General features: G+C 43.5%; 1 protein-coding gene across 1 annotated transcript in view; it reads right to left on the bottom strand.

Moving 5' to 3' along the window:
* GRM7 (glutamate receptor, metabotropic 7) overlaps positions 1 to 15,307 on the bottom strand; it is a gene marked incomplete at both ends in the record, with an annotated part of 118,307 nt that overhangs the window by 30,084 nt on the left and 72,916 nt on the right. Inside the window, one exon of the mRNA XM_009706893.1 lies at positions 11,693 to 12,628. Coding sequence (XP_009705195.1) covers positions 11,693 to 12,628 — 936 coding nt within the window. The remainder of the gene's footprint in view (positions 1 to 11,692; positions 12,629 to 15,307) is intronic.

Below are 15,307 nucleotides of genomic sequence, written 5' to 3'. Positions count from 1 at the left end.
TTTCTCTTCAAGGGAAGGGTATTTTCAGTTACACATTTTTGGTCTGTTTAAGTGGTCCAAAGAGGGAGACCACAGAACACAGGGGGAAATTTGGCAGCCTTGTTGCATTGTGCCCTGGTCACTGAGGCAGAAGGGGACAGGGGTGACCCTCTCTGGATTTGGGTGAGGGTATTTTCCCCTCTATACTGCACGCTCCTTTCTGCGTTCCTTTTTTTCTTCCACCTTCCGAGACAGATTTTTTCTCTCTCCTCAACACAGAAGGGAATGGGAAAGGCTAGAATTATCACAGCGAAGACATCCCTCACTTTCTACATCAGACATCAAAGCAGCATGCTTGCAGGCTTCAAAGGGTCCCTCGGTGACTGCAGAACTACCGCGGGGTTCCTAACTTAAAGTAATTTCTGCTTAAATGAATACATCTCTGTTATGAGACAGCCACATACAAATTTAAATGTAGTATTATTAGTCCATTATGAAGATACCTGCTTCAATAATTGAAAATTTCACAAAATGAATTGATTTTTAATTATCTTTTAGTTTTCACCTATACATTCCTGTCAGGCTACCGCTATATAAGCATGAATGCAATGGCTGCACCGCTTATACCTGACTAACGGCTGGTGGCATCCCTTCGTTGGAAACGTGCACCCTTCTCCTCAGGTAATTATGTGGAACATGATTGTGGCCTTGGGCTCTGTCTGCTCAGTGTTTTCAATTAGATTTTACTACGAAAGTACATATTAACATTAAAGGAGCATTACAATGCAGCAAATGTGATAAAACAGATCAATGTTAGATGTACCTTATGCTTCTGTTTTTTCAGGAATCATAATCACCGTTAATTTATGGTCTTCTGAGGAGGATCTAATTACTCTAATCATCTCTTATTTCACCCAGAGCATGCACTTTTGCTGTTACCTAGCTTTAAATACCTACCTTGACATTACCTGCAATTTTAGCAGTCCTACAGCCTTTTACTGGCTTGGCTGAACTTAGAAGATTCTGAATGCAGTCAGGTACTCAGATGGGAGATCTCCCAGACAGGTAAAAATCCCTTGTCCAGGAGAGTCCTGGCTTGGAAATACGATGCAGCATTGTGGGCAATATATTTATCACCAAAATGTCTTTGGTTCTTCCAGCCATTAAAGATGCCTCTTTGAAGAGCACAGGTGTCAACTCTCACATCCTGGCCAAATCCTGGGTGATTCTTTTCTGCCCAGTTTGAATCACTCAATCTTCCCCATTTGATGATGCCATTATTAATGCAGTTAATGCAATCCTGGAGGGCACTCAGTGTACCCCAGTGACGAACACAGCCTGAGAATATATATAGAATTACACACACCTGCCTACCTTAAACTGTATTTCTGAGTGGTGCTAAAATTGCTGCACACCAGCTGATACAATGGTTCTAATACTTAGTTTTTAAATCTGTCTGTAAAATGCTTTAGGTTTCTTCTGCATGCAAGGAACTGTTATTATTGTACTCATTTCTGAAACACTCCAATCTTTGCCTGGCTGAAGATTATACAAATTAGTGGTGGGTAAAAATCCAGAATCATTATATAGTTCCAGAAATAAGTGAAAATCAAAGCTTTTAAAACACATTTAAATATACAGAGATATTTTCCCACCACTCATTGTTTTCTACCCAGTGTATAAATGCAATTACAAGAAATTTCATGGCAACACGTATTAATATACCATTTTAGTCTCACTTCAGAGAGTAGCACAACTTCAGGAAATATTTAATGCTTTACAAAAGTGACTCAAAGTGGTTTTGAGATACCGAGTGTCAAATCCGGTGTACAGAAATGCAGCTCCATCAGCATAAATGAGATCGCATTTGGATGTTCCAGAGCCAGGTTCTGTTTCTTACACGATTGCTCCTCTTTCTGTGCTGCTTTCTGCAAAGACCCCAGCTACCCACCTTCCCTCGTGCGATGCCTCACAGCATCGCTTGCGTAGCCTAAGCAGAAAGACCCAACTGCTTCCCGGGTGAGCTCTGCAGCAGCCACTCTCCGGGCTCCCACCTCGGAGGGATGCGAGTGCCCCAGGATGGCAGCGAGCCAAGGGCTTGTAGCCAGTCCCACGTACCGCACCTCTAACCCGCTGCCCAGGAGAAACCTGCACCACAGGCAGTGATTCCTTGGTTTCCTTGGTATAAACGGGACGTTTTCACATCCATCTTTGATTGTTGGAGAAAGCGGAATGGGAGACAGCTCAGCCATAGCAGAAGGATTGCAGTCGGTGCAACGCAAAGCCGCTGACTGTTCTGCAGGAAAGCGCTCGGGAGTTTGCACAGCTGAGGAATCAGTGTTCCCTGTCGGCCCCTCGAGTCCCGACCCAGGCAGAGCCCAGCCCTGCCGGAGCCCCGGCACGGACAGCTGGCCCCGCGGGGACCAGCACCCTCCCCTGCAGGGCGGGAGACGGGCAAGCTGTGCAGAAGGACAAACCTGCGCCCTTCCCTTTCCATGCACAGCTCTAACCGTGGCAAGCGGGAAGGTACATTTAAAGCTTGAGACGAGGCAATGAAATTATAAGACTGCCTGTCTTTTCTAGAGATGTTGCCTCAGGCACATCCTGCGTAGCCACAAAGTCAAACAGCTTCAAGTTTTCTTAAAAATACAACCACATAGTGACAGCATCCCAGAAGTAATTTTATCTTCCATCACGCATCTCCTCATGGATCCCGGAGCCAAACAGCCTTCACCCGATTCATCTCCCACTGACGAGAGTCACGCTCGTCCTCCACGGGAGCAGGTACAGCACCGTGTCACAGCACACTCCGGATCACCAACCCGAACAGGGAACACTCAACCATCCCCCAGCCTCGACCGCAGAGGGGAGAGCAGGGCACTGGCAGTATCAATCTCCCATCCTTTTTGGCATCAACCAGTCTAACAACCTTTTCTCTCTAAGCTTTAATTTGGCTTTCTCTTCGTGAGCCCTAAGCCATTTCCCATCATGTCAAACAGAAGTGACATAACCACACGTTTCTCCACTATACCGAAGCCTTAGGGTATGGTATATCCAGAAATCCCAGGTGCCCAAGTTTAGGCCACTAGAATTTTGCTTCACTTCTGTCTTTTTTTTTTTTTTCTTTTTTCTTTTCTTTCAATTTTTTTTTTTACAGCAGCCTACTAAGCAGAGGGAGATGGGGCAGGTATTCCTGATGAGGCCATCTACTCCCTGAAGCGATTAGTAAACACTGTGAAGCAATCCAGTCAGTAATATGATATTTTTCCTGAGTTCTACTCTCCCATAGGAGTTCTTAAAAGCAGCTGCTAAAGGCTATAAACCAGCTACATTCAGTAAGCGGCAGGCCTACGAGTGTCTCTTTGTTTAGGGAAGAAACCTCCCACCAAAGCACCAGGGAGAGAGAAACAAGTGTGTGGCAAAAGTTCGACAACTCCAGAACTCAAAATTCCCGCAGCACTTACTGCTTCAATGACATGTGTGTAAATACTGACCTTTTATTTTAGGGTTAAATCATCAGTAGCAGTGACATGTTATAAGCCTTCTGTGCTATTTTTGACTAGTAACAGCGTCCCTTTCCATTTGGAAGACAAAATGAATGCAGAAGGTAATAAAGTAAATCTTATTGAGAACTTTACCAAGAAGTTATATGTTTAAGATTTTTGATTAGTTCTACGGAAATTAACTTTGGAACTCTATAGACACAAGGTTTTTTATATACTTTTACAGTAGTGCTGTTATATCTCCTGATAAAAATATAGTCGACCAGGATCATTTTTGCACTAAAGGCTATCACCAAAAAAACCCCACTGATTATTTCATTTCCAGATTTCAAAGGACACTTGATTTTCCCCTCAATTAAAATGAAACGCTATGTACTCACCGCGAATAGCCCAATACTCCACAAAAGTGGACTTTATTGTATCCTCTGTTCTTGGAGGATTTCCAGACCTTACAGCTCCAGCCTGGAGGGCCTTAATGAAATTAAGTGAAGCTGCTTTTCAGTTCAGGCTTGTCTCAGGACAACTCTAATGTCAGCTCCTTACATTTCGTGGTTTTCTCAGGGATACAATCTTGAGGCTGGATAAAATTAAGAACTTCAGCATCTGAACATGCAGATCCCTAAGATAATGAAGCGATGGGTGAACTGAAAGCATATCAATGAAAGAAATTAATATTCGTGGTTAACGAGTTTTATGCAGGTACTATTACTGGAATTCTTCTTTAAACGAAAGCTAGAGTTCACAACTGTCCTTGTATGAGCCCCAATTTATGGTAGATTCAAAGTCACATTCCCTGTGAGCCTCAAAGCCTGATTTTCTCCACCATCCAGCAGTATAAAACTCCAACAAATGTTGCATTAAAATCCTCATAACTCCAAAATCCACATATGTAGAGTTGCTATAGCAACTGTCATCTCAAGCCTTCCCAGGGGAGAAAATAAATGTGTGTCCTACCTGGTTAATCGGTATTTGTGTTACAGAGAATTGAAGGGTAACTTAGTTTCACCGAAAAATAGAACATATACTCAAGTGCTACCATGTTAATGTGACATTATTTAATCTGAATAAGAATCTGCTTTGCATGTGCCTTCAAATTATAGTATTTATGTAACATTCAACACAATAAGTAAAAACGTTGGTGCCAAATATACCTGACTTACCCTACTTATTGATTTGAATAAAATGGGCCTTAAAAAAATAGAGAAACAAGAAGGAAAGTGGAAAAGTAGATGGGATTAAGGACTTCAAATTTCATAGTGGTTCCATTACAATAAAAAAAATCCCAACCCTGCAACCGAAGGTTCATGCAATCTGGATGCAAAGATAAGCTGATGGAAGATGATGACTGTACGGTCAATTTTTCCCCATTTCTCTTCATTCCGGGATGAATAAAGCTCCCAAGCAGGAAGACCACACTGGCTGAGAAACCATCATCACTCACTCAGAGTCACGATTATGACTTTTTTAACTTGAAAAAAGTCCTGAAAATAATTCAAGAAAAAATCCCATTTGGAGAATATATTCAGGAGCATGTTGACAGCCATTATTAGCTTGTAAACATCTCCAGAAATATATTATTTTAATCTTAGCAATTACTAAATAAAAGTAATCACAGCTACGAGGCAATAAAATCTCTGTGAAACATAAAAATATAATGATGACATATCCCTCTATATTAGTTCAATGACATAATTTGAGAAAATAAGATCTTGGGGGAATATTCAACATACACAACTACATCTATACATAGCTAAAGAGTACAGATACGGACTTCAAACCTGCGGAGACAATGATTTCTTTTAATCTAATGGTTATAGCTCTGGCAAGTTTCCAAATTGCACTCCTCCTTCAAAACCTGAAGAGCACGCTCACAGGAAGCCATACATCTGTACATACTAATCAGCGATGCCATCAGTCTGAGTAAAACGCCAAACGCACTTGCACAGTAACGCAAAGCAGCGTTAGGTTTTGAGCAAACGAAGTACCCAAGTGGATTCTGGCATGCCTGCTACATAAAGCAGATTGATGTTCAGGTTTGCCATGGAAGGGATCTAATTTTTCAGTATTACATTCTAGGGATTCAGGAAATTTAATTTAAGCAACAGTATCTATATATATAGACACACACACACACGGTAATAGTAAATAACCATAGAAGAAAATAGCTTGTGATCTCATAGTCCCTCATAATTAGAGCTAAACATTGTTAGAAGAAAGGGAGAACACAGTGGCAATAAAAACCGCCACCCTAACCAAGGCTATTTAACACAAACCCACAAGCAATTCCTCCTGCCCCATTGATCTCCATACACCACCACCAATATACCCAAATTCAACATCTCCATAGTCTCCTATTGCATCCTTCCTGTGCAATTTTTTTAAAAGAAGAGATTATTTCCAAAAGCTTACTTTAAATTCAGGATGTGCTTTTCATCTCAGCTACCTTCCTAGGAGATTCTCCTGCAAAGTCTACTGCTTCTTTAGACTTTGCCCCAGACCGAAGAGGCTCGGTGGTCTCTCTTTGCCACTTGCCACCAAGCGCTGGTGAGCCGGGACCCCGGGCCCAGGGCGGCATCGCCGGACAGCCAGCCTGCTGGCACAGCTGCTTCGTGCCGGCTCCGTCGGAGGACGGTGTCTGTATTGCTGCGGAGGCACTGGCTGAGGATGCCACGCACGGGTCTGCGAGGTGTACTTCTATTCGCCTGCTTCAGTCATCTTTTAATATGATATTATATGACCCAGGTTAAAAAAAATGGTAATAAGAAGTGTTGAAAAGTATTGTTTTTCCTACCAATTAATTGACTTCTATGTACAGAAAAAGTAAACCATTAATTTAAGAACTCCACATATCACATTGATTTAACTACAGATGTTTTTCCCCTTCACTTTGCTTTTACCATGAAAGTATTGCCTCCGGAAATCCACAACGGAGTAAGTTTTAAAGATATTTACATTACGAAACAGACCAATAATGAAAAAGCAAACTATTACTGCCACCTATGAAGTGATGTTTCCAAGATGTGTTAGAGCATATCACATGCTCTGCCATGCTGTTGCTCTTTACAATATCTATAAAAGGAATACAATAAAAATAATCAAACAAACAAATAAAAAAAGCCCCCAAGAAATGAAAAGATGTGACTTCGTGAAACCAGGTTAATCCCAAACGCATCTCCTGAAACACGGCCCAAGCAGGATTGCACTGCCCGGGGAGCAGCCTTCCCATGGAAGGAGCAAACACGGCATCCCCGCAGCAGCGAGCCGCAGCATCCCCGGCACCGCGCGAGGTGGAGCACGGCAAAGGACCCTGTGCCACACCCAGGGACAGGGCACGGGGACTTGGCCCCAATCTGCTGGCTCCGATCAGCCCTGGCAATCCCCTACTGCGGTGCCCTGCCTCTGGAAATGAGTTAAAATCAGAAACAGATAGTCAAAGTAAAAGCGGATGAACAACCAACCAAGAGGCTGCAGGGACTAATTAATCCCTGGTGCAGGGCTGTGCGGGGCGGGGTGCGAGGCGCAGCTTCCCACACCACTTGCATCCCTTCCCATCCTTTCACTTTTGTACTCTAAAATTTTGACTCAATTTGGCTTATTGATTCAGCCGTGCTTCGCCTGACCTTACAGAGCAATCTGTGCTCTTTTCAAGTGCCACTTTCTATTGACTCTGCCGTGGAGCTATGACTCCTATAATTGGTTTAACAGCTCTTTGAGGCCACTTTGTTTCTGATAAGATACCCACACATCCGTGGAGAATTTAAAATAGTTTTGTTGTCAAAAACAATTTCACCAGGAGCATAAAAGCAATGTTTCATCCCTACAGTCCCTCTCCAAACATTCGAGTTAAGAAGCCAAGCAACACCAAGGCAGGTGCTGGGCAGCAGGCGGGGATGGACACCGTCCCCTGTTCTCAACCCCCACTGACCCTTCATCTGATGGTGGTTTTAATCATCAGGAGCTGCTCAGAGTTGAAGAATAAGTGATCTTCTCTTCTCTGTAGGGACTCTTCTCCACATTCAGTGTCTTTCTACCAAATACAGACTAAAGGAAGGATCGTCCTGAGCAAAGACATGGCACGATTCCAGTCCCCAGTACTGTGTCCTGGTCCTCAAAGGTTATGCCGGCATTTTAGAATATATACTAATAGTTATAGGAAAACACCCCCCACACCCCCCTCAATCCGAGGCATAACCCCCAAAACCTAGACAACAGCAGCGATCCCCAGGTATGGAGCAACGGCTACGTGATCATTGCATCAAAGCCGAAGAAACTCAAAGAACGGTGAAACATGGTAAGGACAACCGTATTCCACACCCACTAGGAAACGGCATGCTGCATTACCAAACTAAGCCTATAATTTATAACTGACCATGTGTTTTCTGAATTTTTAGATAGCAGACAAAGAAACTGGCTGAGTAAATGCAAGCTGCAAAAAGGCCAGGAATCTGCTTTTTCCATGTGTCACCTCCCATACACCTAACGTTTTATCTCTATCCTGTTGCACAAACTCTGACATCTGCCCTTCCTCAAACCACACCACCTCCCTGCAGTCTGCTGCAAATGCTACTGCTTGAACTATTTACCTTTTATGAATTACTTGCAGCACACTTCTAGTTCTTTTTTGTTGTTGTTATTTTCTACACTGAACAAGGAAGGTATTTTCAATATGCTTTCCACCAAACAACATTATGCTTGTATTTATTGATAAAATAAAATAAATCCATACAATGAAAATCACAACATAATATACAACACTTTTTCTCAGTTTAAAAGATTGTGTTGCACGGGATTTTCAGCAGGTGCAATTTCCATTTCAGCAAAGACTTGTGTGGCTAAGTTTAAGCACAGTATTTTCCAGAGAAAATATCTGACGGGAAATCACTAGCAATCACAAAAAAATACAATTCCCCTCACCCCCACTCAAAAAAAGAGAGACAAAAAAGAAAGCAAAGCAGCAAAGCTACTGGAGCTCGATCTCTGCGCAGAGCAGAAGGGGCACAGAGCCCCAACACCACGGCCGTGGGCAGAGCACTCAGGTTTGGCACAGGGCTACCGCCCGCGCCTGCCAGCGCCCGAGGCTGGGGGGGCAGGACAGACCACCTATAGGGACTGTACATCACTGCATTCATCCACGCTCCACGCACGCCCATTGCGCAGGTATGATCACACTGCGCGTTTTGTTGGCCAAAACATAGCGGCTTTCAGTCCAAGGAATTGCGGTAAACCCCAGCAGCAGGTGAGGAGTTTGGGCTCTGAGAGCCAGCAGACCGTGAAGCCCCTTGTCCCCAATGTCCCCGCTGCCGCAGTCGCCCAGGGGCTGCACCAAGCAGAGGCAGCCAGTGAGAGGCAGCCAGTGCCACCGGCGCCGTGCCTCGGCACAGACCCTTCCCCTGGGCTGCAGCACAGCAAAGCGAAGGGCCGTTTCCTTTGCCCCATGCCCTCTTCTGCGCTCTGCGTGAAATCGAGTTAATCACCACCTCTTTTGCTGTCCTACACGAATTTGTACAAGCATCTTATGCTTTCAAAGTAGTACAGGGTAATTCAGCTCTATGACCACATGGAAACCTAACGCTTTTGCTACTAAATGATTTGGAATGCTGGCAGCAGCCTTTGAAATTCTTTGGGTCTTCCTATCACCTGGTTAAATCTTTACAAACAATTTAAAGCACTTCATTTCGGTCACCTGCAGGCCTCAAGCATCCGCAGGCAGGGAGCACGAAAGCTGCACCATACTCGCTGCACCAGACCAAAGTTACAAAAGGGCCCAGCTGTGTTTAAAGCCGCTTACGCTGTTTCCTATCTCTCCCTCAACAGGGAGAGCAGAGGTGTTTGAAGCATTTGTAAGACTTGGCAGATCTCCCTTCCAGTTGAAATGAATTCCTTTTAGGGATGCAATGGCTGCCCATAAAGCCCATTGCAGAGGTGAGATGATATGTGAAAACCTCTCTAACCTCTGCTTCCTCCTGGGCGATCCCCTCTTCCACCAGCAAACTGAGGCCAAAGCAATCCCAAATCTCCATACAACCAACCTCCAACATTACAAAGAACAAAGCCCTGCCGCAGGCACCTTCCTACAGAGGAGAGGTGTAGTCAAAGCATGGGTCTGCCCGACCGGTACCGCTCTCTTCCTGCAATTTTACTTCAATAACCCGTAAGTTTAACAACTGCAATTGTGGAAATGATATCCCTGGCACAAAATGAGATGTTAGCTGGAATCTGAAATTTGCCTACTCATTTAAAAGATGACATAATTTTATCCACAGCAGTGAGCTTGCTCAAGTCTTGTGTTAAAGAACAAATATTAAATGAAGATAGAGGTGAAAAAACCAAGCAAAAGCCAAAGCTCTTTCCTGCACCGGGAAGCCTGGGTTCAGTAAGTGGGGATAACTGACAGTACGCTACTAAGTCCATGTAAGGTATGTGGGAGAGCGTTTGAGGTGAGGTCCATGATGCCTAGATTCAGCCGGAGCACGCCGCAGGTAAGGAGACGCGGCAGTGGTTTCCTCCGGGCTGGGGAAGCAGACGGGGTCAGGGCTGGGGAGGGTAAAACATTCTGACAGCAGTTCAGGGCGGTCTAATATTTTCACTTCTTCCTAAAGACTAGGCTTGCAGGTATTTGCCAAATAACTCTGAAATTACAGCTACCTCCAAACAAGGTTCAGAGAGAAGTAAAACCAGATCTCTATCACCGAGCGTTAGCTGGAGCCACTGGGGCAGCAACAGGAATGCACAGAAGGGGCCCGAGACCCAGGAGGTAACTGGGGTTGCAATGCTCACTCACTGCCTGATTCAGCCCTCCACATCGTAATAGTAGATCGATTTTTCACCTCTTGAATACTGTTTACTCAAAACACACAAAGCAACTAAGGTTCTCCCTTTTAAAATACTTTACGTGCAAATCTGAAAAGGTTTTTTCTTGCCAACAGACCTTCCAACAACATTTTAGAAAATGAATCATACTGTCCTCTGGCTGTTCATTATAGCCTGCTTTCTCCAAAGCCACCATCACCATCAATAAATACAATGAGGAGGGGGGAGTTACTTTCTCCTTGTTCCTTTGTGTGAGACAAAAGAGAGGCTGTTAATATTTGTACCTAAACCATCACAGCATCAGCTCCAACACACTGGGTTGGGATCCCAGCTAACTGCTGGTCCAGCAGAGCCGATTCGATATGTTTACAAAGAGCACTTTAAACCAGATTTCTGTTGGCAGCAAAGCCCAAAGTTGACCAAGTTTTGCATCTCTTCATATACATGTCTGCTGTGATTGCCAGGGCGTATTTCCCTAAGCTGCCCAGCTCCTTTCCTCAGCTGCCAGTGCCGGAGCAGCCGTGAACATAGGATGGAAGTGATGTGTGCCTGAGCCCTGCGACGGACACACCGCAGACTCTGCTGCAGCGTCGGAAACCTCTCAAAGCCAACAGGAATCTTTCAATCAAGTATGATGGCGCTTTGCAATAATTCATTTTCGTAGCCGTCCAACTGATGGATTAGATCCTAATGTTCAGATGCTTTTTCTTAACTCACATAAGTGTAACATTTTGGACTGGCTTTTGGTGAATGAACTCCATGGGCTGCAGTGGACCTCACTTATCAAAAGAAGCAACCTGGCATTCACCCCAGGGCTCTGGCTATATCCTTGCCATGAGCTATAGGGTAGGTCTACCTGGGCTACTTTAAAAATAACCCGTGCAGAATGCAATGTCAGTCTAGTCTCAGCAGCTGAAGCTCAGGACAGACTATTTACCCTGCGGTGTAAATGTGCCCTGAGGCTGCTATTGATGAAGCAGAGCACTCAGACTATGCGTTGCCCTCAGTGCTGAACTCCAGAAGCGCAGGAGTCTACTTGACTATTTTTTGACAGTTTTTTTGCTTACATCTTGTATTCGACATTATTTAGTTAAGAGATGCCTCTTTCTGGACAATATGACAGCTAATTCCCACTTATCCTACTGAAAAGATACAATTGAAATGGATACAACAATAAAACTAATAGCTAATGTGATTGCTATTGATCATTTGCCAGTTTATCAAATGAATAGCCCACCAGCTAAATGGAGAAGGAAAATAGTGCTATATATTGCACGTCTCAGTAATGAGCTAACTGGATAGCTCATTTAAAAATCTATGTAAAGCTGAACATCAGTACGTGGTTTATAACTGCGATGAATCCTGATATATCAGATACACGTTTGCTCATTTTCACCTACCTTTTCGGCTGACTGGGCAGTGCCAAAAAATATTGGAATGAAGGCAAGCCATACTATACAGGTAGTGTACATAGTGAATCCAATGGGTTTAGCCTCATTAAAATTCTCTGGGACACCCCGAGTCTTGATGGCATACACAGTACACGTGACCATGAGAAGAATGCTATAACCCAAGGAACAAATGATTTGTAGATCCGTAATGTCACATTTGAGAACTCCTCTGGCTTGATCAGGGTTCATAGTTTTCTGCTCATCATAATCTATGATGATGTTGGGTGGGTCAACTGCAAACCAAATAAAGACACCTAGAAGTTGAACAGATATCAAACTCGACGTGATCGCCAGCTGTGATGTGGGGCTTATAAGCCGAGGTGCAGTCACTGACTTTTTGCCCTGTTCAAATATGCGGTAGATGCGGTTTGTTTTAGTTAACAGGGCTGCATAGCTGATGCACATCCCCAAGCCCAAGAAGATACGCCGGAAGGAGCACACTGCAACGTTTGGTTTGGCGATCATCAGAAACGTGATTATGTAGCACAAAAATATCCCTGTCAACAGGACGTAGCTGAGTTCTCTCCCAGAAGCCCGGACAATGGGAGTGTCGTTATATCTGATGAACGTTGCCATGACAAAAATGGTGGCAATAATTCCCAGCATAGCCAAGAAGACGGGTATCACAGCCCAGGGTGAGTGCCACTCCAGCTTGACGATGGGTATCGAACGGCATCCCGTTCGGTTCTCGTTGGGCCGCTCGTTGTATGAGCAGAGCAAACAAGTCACCTCGTCAGCCTGGTACTGGTAGCCATCGCAGAGCTCGCAGTGCCAGCAGCACGGCATCCCCTTCACCATCTTCTTCCTCTCTCCTGGCTTGCAAGGCAGGCTGCAGACCGAGGACGGGACTTCACGTACCCCTTTGCCCCACTGCATTTCATCGATCTACAAGATATGTGAAATAGAAAGAGGCTGGTTATTTAGATGTTACTGTCAGACAACTGGGGTGGGAATGGAAGGCAGGGAGGACCAAGGGGGAACCTGCAACAGAGGAAAACCAAATGGATAAACTTTATATGGGGTAAACTCCTGGAAAAGCACCAGGAACCACACACGCTAGTGTCTTCTGTCTTCGCATGGGACTCTCATGCATGACTGTATTTATTGTCTTCATTTTTCATTTTTATTAGTAGTTAATTCTGGTGGAATGACACACAACATCTGATAAAACTGTAGAGTGTAAACCTCTTCCTTGTTGCACGAAAATGAGTAAGAACACTGCAACGGCTTGAGGTAAGGCAGGAGTTACATTCACAAAACTACTTTCCACGCATCTAGAGCTTGGGGCTTCTTACCGAGACCAGAACAGGAGATTTCCCTTCTTGGAACTACTACAGGTCAGGTTAATATTTTAAATGAGGAGGAAATGTGTCTTATATAGCACATTGAATCAGTGAGAATGTGGCAAGATCTGCAATATGAACCATGTAGAGAAATATGAAGGACAAAGAAAATAGTCATCTATGAAAAATGCAATAATTAGATAATATTTAATTTCAAAGTCACATTCTGCTTTTGAAATACCATACATGCTTCTGGGAATGCAAATTATAAACAATTATATTAAATAAATGGAAAGTCTTACTTGTTCTGCAGTCTCAAGAATCCCAAACTCCAAATTATGTGCACAAATGCTCCCAAGTACTGCAGAAAATTAGACTCACAAGTAATTTCAAAGTGTTCCAGGCTAAAGCCACTAACCAGTTTCCAAGAACAAGGGAGGTTCAGCATTGGAGCTCCCCTGAAAGAGTCTAGACCAGAACCACTGGGAAAGTCCTTACATTCCCAGCACCAATTCATTGCACCAATTACCAACTCAGCTGCCCAGCAAAATTTCAGTGGCTCCAACAGCTGCTCTGTGTGTAAGTACGTATGTTTTTTCCAAATATAAAATCTGATCTCCTGAGATAGATGTAAGTAAGTGTTATTAAAAAGAAAATTTCAACTTTTTTTTCTTTTATACGTTACTTAAATGCTTACAAGCTCCAGTATTCTCCCTACAAGTAAAAAATTCTAAGACGAGTTTCTTGAATCAGCTGCCTTGATTATTAATGTATACAGTGAGACTGGGGTTTTCAAGTCTTAAATTGAAGGATTAAGTTGCACTTTCCTGATTTAATTCAAAATAGATCCTGTATCATCTTCATTTCATACATTTGAAAATAAACCCTGAAGTCACACACTGCTCAAATACTGTACTACCAAGAGTCTCTGCTGTGAATGTTGTAAATATAATCCCTCAATAACAGATATTCTAGAGGTCTGCCAGTGCTTGAGAAACTTCATTAACCTTCAATATTCACAACTTACTCTGAAGAAAATAAAATAATAAAAAAAATGCATGAACTCGCCTTTCATACTGCACTGAGCTGAAGGTATGTAGCTTAGAGAAGCTGAAGGAATACTGATGATAAAGGAGAACACAAAGACGCGTTTAATTGCACTGGTAAATGGTAGTTTGGTCTTACTGGAAGAGCATGCACAAGGAGCCAGGAAATCCATTTCTATGCCTGACTCCATCACTGCTCCAACTAAAGGCTAGCAAGCCCTTTACAAACCTGGGGCTGAATTCCTAAGTCGTGTGCGTGCCTCGCAAGACAGCTGGAGTAAGCTGGCACGTGTCCGCATAACTTACTCGCTGCAGAGGCACGACAAATGATGTTAGCCGGAAAGAGAATCAAAGAGATAGTGAGTAAAGAAAGCCAGGGTCAAGACTTCTGAACCGTAAAACACCTGTGAAAATTTCATGACAATTCCTTAAGAAACCAACTGACGGACAGTTTGCAGCTTCTTTTACTCTTCTTAATCGCTGACTTGTATCTTGCCTTTTTAAAAGGTAGACTGAGGCAGGGTAACTATAACTTACCTGGGTTTGTACAGCTAGAAAGTGAGACGCATCGATCCAGTCTGAAGCCTCTGTTTTCTGTCGTAACTGTTAAACACAGAAGTTACTTGATGCCTTTTTTACAGCATGCATTTATATGAAATGAGAAAGGCATCCTATCTGCACAGATTTTGACCCAGTCTGCAGTGATGAAAGGATTTTCACCAATTTTCTGCATGCTAATATCTCACAGTACCACAGAATTATCAATGTGTTATCATATCCCCACCACCCCCTTATGACTACGAGAGGATGAATTTCCATATTCTCAAATGTATTCCGTGGCATTGCTGGGTAGTTGGGACAGCCTAAAGGTACTTTATTCTGCCAGAAAGAGATAAATAGAAGATCAGGCAAAATTATGGAAAGTCCTTTTTCCGCTCTCCTGGGAGGACGCCACGATAACTCTGTTTCACTGGCCTCGGAAAGATTTGCAGCGTTCTGCAGCTTCTGGTGAGAAAATTAATGATGAAAACTGCCTGTCAGATAACACACCTGGCACCAGAGCCTGGCGTCAGGAGATGAGAATCCGAGTCAAACTAGAGATATTTTCCCCACTCAGAAAATAATATTTTGGAAAAAAAAAATCATCTTCGAAATAAATTATTGTTTCATAACTCCTTTCAGAAATGCAAACAAAAGCAATAACATATTAATCTCTGTATTTGGCTGCTTTAGGA

The sequence above is a fragment of the Cariama cristata genome, unplaced genomic scaffold (genome assembly GCF_000690535.1).
Source record: "Cariama cristata isolate BGI_N322 unplaced genomic scaffold, ASM69053v1 scaffold1529, whole genome shotgun sequence".
NCBI lineage: Eukaryota > Metazoa > Chordata > Aves > Cariamiformes > Cariamidae > Cariama > Cariama cristata.
The sequence above is the reverse complement of the archived record's forward strand: the minus strand, read 5'-3'. Positions and strand labels throughout refer to the sequence as shown.